Source organism: Lactuca virosa, chromosome 8 (genome assembly GCF_052849685.1).
Source record: "Lactuca virosa cultivar CGN04683 chromosome 8, Lactuca_virosa_CGN04683_v6, whole genome shotgun sequence".
In the NCBI taxonomy this organism is placed as follows: Eukaryota; Viridiplantae; Streptophyta; class Magnoliopsida; order Asterales; family Asteraceae; genus Lactuca; species Lactuca virosa.
Genome location: NC_136433.1, coordinates 133,124,633 through 133,128,983, shown reverse-complemented (window position 1 = coordinate 133,128,983; position 4,351 = coordinate 133,124,633). Strand labels below are relative to the sequence as shown.

The following is a 4,351-nucleotide window of genomic DNA, read 5'->3' as shown; positions in this document are numbered from 1 at the left end:
ATGTTATTATCCATAAAGGGAATTTGAAAGAGATATTGTCTGGAAGTTTTTTTCCCTATTGAATGAGTTTGCTAGTGCCAATAGTTTTTTTGTTGATATAATCTAGAAGCTAATTTTCAATTGAATCTATAATCCTTCATTATGTCATGGAATGTGTATATCACATATTTTTTGGTCTCACTTTATCAAGCTTAGATGTTTGTTGGAACTTGTGCAGATGGATACAAAACCAGTTAGAACCGTTGCAATAGCATTGACAGAAGAAAATAGACATGACATTAGGCAGAAACAGCACACCATTTGGGTTCAATACCAGTTATTGTATTAAAATGAGCTTAATGTATCTATTCTTTCTTAGAGATAACATAGGTTTTGTTACTTTTCCTGTTAAGTATCAATGTGTTGCCCTAGACCTTGCATCTGCCCAAAATACATTTGCATATGACCTTCATCATCTATGTCAACCATGTAGAAAAAATTTGAACTTCTTTTTTGCACACAGACAAAATAATTACGAAGTGCCTCAGTATCCCCAAGCCCAAGTCTTAGTTGTCTTGCTTTTGCGATGTAAGATCTACAATCTGTCCCGCCAAATGGAAAATTGTCATACCCTTCGCATCAACAACTAACAAATGAAAACTTTTGTTTAATGGAATTCCATCATAATCGTTCAACTCAAGTCTTCTCTGAACATATGAATCCATTTTCTTATGTGATCGATGAAAACGAGATTTTTTGGGACTTAAAGCATGGTTATGTTCAAGAAAAACACGAGAGATAATACATCTTCCATCACCATATGCAATTACACAAATTTTTGCTTGACATTTTGTTTTAGAATACTTTAGATATGGTTTGTTTGTCTTAGGCACATGTACACCTCCTCTAAAACATCCAAGCGGGTAGTATGTTGTGGCAATACATTCTTTTGTTCTTGTACTAGTTTTCCTTACACCAAATCCAATCTGGTATGCATATTTTTTAAAGTAATCTTGAAGTTAGTTTTCTGAATCAAACACCATTCCAACTTTAGGAATGTTTTGATCTTGAGGATTGAGAATTGTATCCCCTTCACCTAAATCCGCATCTTCCATACCGATCAAAGATTATATCAACTATAAAACAAAGATTTTATTAACAATAAACAAAATAATCATACCAAAGATTGTTTCAACAATAAAACAACAACTGTATTAACAATAAACAAGATAATCATACCAGCGGGGCAACGAGAATGTAAGAAAAAATTATGTGATGCCTTAGTTGTTATCCTATGATGGTTATGGCTGTCGATGTGTGCAATAGAGAAGACGAGAACAATCAGGCGAGTAGAATCAAATGATAATAGGGTTGGAGCCGTATGGATGAAGCTGGTTAAGATCTTACGTGATTTTTTTCTTTTTGTTTATGTGATTTTTTTTTATTTTTTTTTTGTTTTTTTGTTTTTTAATTTTCAATTACCTCATTAAGGGTATTATAGAGATATTAACTAAAATTAAATGAAATTGTAGAAGGGTGACATGTGTCATAGTTCTAATGGGTAGGAATATTAGTAGGGAGAAATAGTAGGAGGTAATTTAATTTCTTTAAAAATAATAGTTAGGACTTAGGACTTTGATATTATAGCAAAAAAATCATTTTTATTCAATAATTAAATACGGAAACCTAAGATTATGTTAGGAAATATCATACATTAACTAATCCGTAGATCTACATCATTTAACACATCATCTTAGCCTTTGCAACCGTGTAATATTAAAGAAGTTTGATGTCTTAAGAGAGATATGGTGAAATACAAGTTAGGGTTTCAATTTTATTCTAAAGAATGATTTCAATACTGAACCCAAAAGGCGAAAACATGCGATGATGTTAGTGCAGGGATAATCATACATTAATTTGTAAATCAACGTCATTTCGCACATCATCCTATTTTCTTTAAACGTATGTGTAAAACACAAGTTTTGGGTACATTTGGTTCCGGCATTGTTAAAATATGCCCCCGATATTTATATTTATATATTGTATAGTTTTATTTACGTTGACATCTTCAATGACAACTGTGGTGCAGTACACCTATTGGAAAGTCAAGACTGTACTACACTCTAACAACACCATCTAATCTGAAAATCGGTACTACATATATAACTAAAGACAACATGTGTTAAAGAGCTTAACTGTAAATCTAATCATTTTCATGGCTATCTCCTTCCATTTCCTCAAGTCAAACTCAGCTCTTTTGTTAATCACTATTCTCTCTTTACAACTTTTCCTGACCACCGGTCATGGCGGTCACAGCCACGATGATGAGGAGGGCACCCTCGATTTGCGTGCGAAAGGGTTGGTGTTGGTGAAAGTTTATTGCTTGATCATTATGTTTGTCACCACTTTTGCTGGCGGGGTGTCTCCTTACTTCTACAGATGGAACGAAAGCTTTCTATTGTTGGGCACTCAGTTCGCCGGCGGTGTGTTTTTAGGGACTTCTCTCATGCATTTCTTGAGTGACTCTAACGAAGTCTTTGGTGATCTTACAACAAAAACATACCCTTTTGCTTTCATGTTGGCATCGGCTGGTTACCTTCTCACCATGTTTAGTGATTGTGTGATATTATATGTCGTCGGAAGAGGAGGTCATGGTGGTGGTGGGGAAAATAAAGTGGCGGTGGTGGAGGAGGAGGAGGAGGGGAGGATGAGGGGTGGGGATCCATCGGAACATGGAAATCACAGCCACCCTATATTTGTTAAGACATCATCCTTAAGCGATACCATTCTACTTATCCTTGCATTGTGTTTCCATTCTATTTTCGAGGGTATTGCTGTTGGTGTATCATGTAAGCTTCTACTCCCTTTGTGTGCTTGTTATATTCATAATTACACATACGATGATAATAGTGCAGGAAAAAAAAAACAAACAAACACTTGATGTCTACTCGGCTATTTGTTTGATAATTGTCAATATATGGAAAAGATCATGAATTGTTTTATAGTCATGAAAAAATCTCGATTTAGGGCTAGGTAGCCATAACTCTCTAAAAGACTTCCAATCCTTAGGCATAATCACAGCTTAATTAAGAGAGTAGATATTGGGAATCTTTTTATGTTTTATGGTTTTATGATCATGACCTAAGTATGTTATATATTGTAAATTAAATGGGGCTATGACATAGGCTCAATTGGCTGAACTACGTACGTATGTACTTGCATCGATCATTAGTGTTTTTCTCTTTTTCTCTGTTTGGTTTTTTAGTGTACAACAAAAACCAAAAGTCTGAATTCTGAAGGGATGAAATAGGAAACTATCATCCTAGTTGTCTAGCTGATATAACCCTTTTCTTTCAAAAATTGTTGTCCTATTTGTACTCCGAATCAAACTCTATGATCAATATTAACAGCGTGAACATGTATTCATATAGTTTTAAAAAGCGATATTTTGATGTTGCTTTTCAGCAACAAAAACAGATGCATGGAGAAACCTATGGACAATCTCTCTGCACAAGATTTTTGCAGCAGTTGCGATGGGAATCGCTCTCCTGAGACTGATACCAAAGAGGCCATTCTTGTTAACCGTGATCTACTCTTTCGCCTTTGCAATCTCAAGCCCTATTGGGGTTGGAATAGGAATCGCCATTAATGCCACAACCGAAGGGGCAGTAGCTGATTGGATGTATGCCATCTCCATGGGGATTGCTACTGGGGTTTTTGTTTATGTAGCTATTCATCATCTCATAGCCAAAGGTTTCAAACCACAAGAAGACGCTTACTTTGACAAACCATTTTTCAAGTTCCTTGCTGTGCTTCTTGGTGTTGGAGTCATTGCAGTTGTGATGATTTGGGATTAATGTAACTTTCAAAAGGATTTCTAATCATTCGGATCTTGTACGTGGATGTTATTTGCTAATGTACTCCATTTTATTGTATAATGGTCTGCTTCAACAAGTTTCTTTTCTATTGCCTGCCGTGTGTAATAATGAATATTCCTGAAGGGATCATGGAAATGTAATCTACTGCTTGTGTATGCGTGTATATGTTGCCTGATACGTATTTGATTAAGGAACATTCTATCTCTACGGCACAAGAGATTATATATAATTCATAAGTGGAGAAGAGATTATATATAGTTATATACTCTATAATATTATGGTCACGGTGTCAAACCTTTTCTTGGAGCAGGTTTAGGACGGTACCATCATGTGGAATATGAATGGGTTGGGTAGCTGCATGCAATCTCTCTATCTAAGTTCTTTTTTATGGGAAAATGACTAATTAGCCCAATAATGTTTTTCGAATTCATTGAATCAATATTTTAACTTTTTTTTTTCCATGTTTTTATGAGAGAATAAAGTTGTTTTGTTGA

The 4,351-nt window shown here is 35.0% G+C and overlaps 1 protein-coding gene across 1 annotated transcript; it reads left to right on the top strand.

The window, feature by feature from the left end:
- The first annotated feature begins 2,154 nt into the window (after positions 1-2,154).
- Positions 2,155-4,020, top strand: ZIP2 (ZRT/IRT-like protein 2). Its single transcript, XM_079069745.1, has 2 exons — positions 2,155-2,828; positions 3,445-4,020. The coding sequence occupies exons 1-2, from the start codon at positions 2,195-2,197 to the stop codon at positions 3,834-3,836; spliced, it is 1,026 nt and encodes a 341-aa protein (XP_078925871.1). The 5' UTR covers positions 2,155-2,194; the 3' UTR covers positions 3,837-4,020.
- The last annotated feature ends 331 nt before the right edge of the window (positions 4,021-4,351 follow it).

What these genes read in the sequence shown, in the direction of transcription:
- ZIP2 (XM_079069745.1), top strand. Translation starts at nt 2,195, where the DNA reads ATGGCTATCTCCTTCCATTTCCTCAAGTCAAACTCAGCTCTTTTGTTA. An exon ending in TATTGCTGTTGGTGTATCAT is followed by an intron (nt 2,829 to 3,444) that starts GTAAGCTTCTAC and finishes GTTGCTTTTCAG; the next exon opens with CAACAAAAACAGATGCATGG.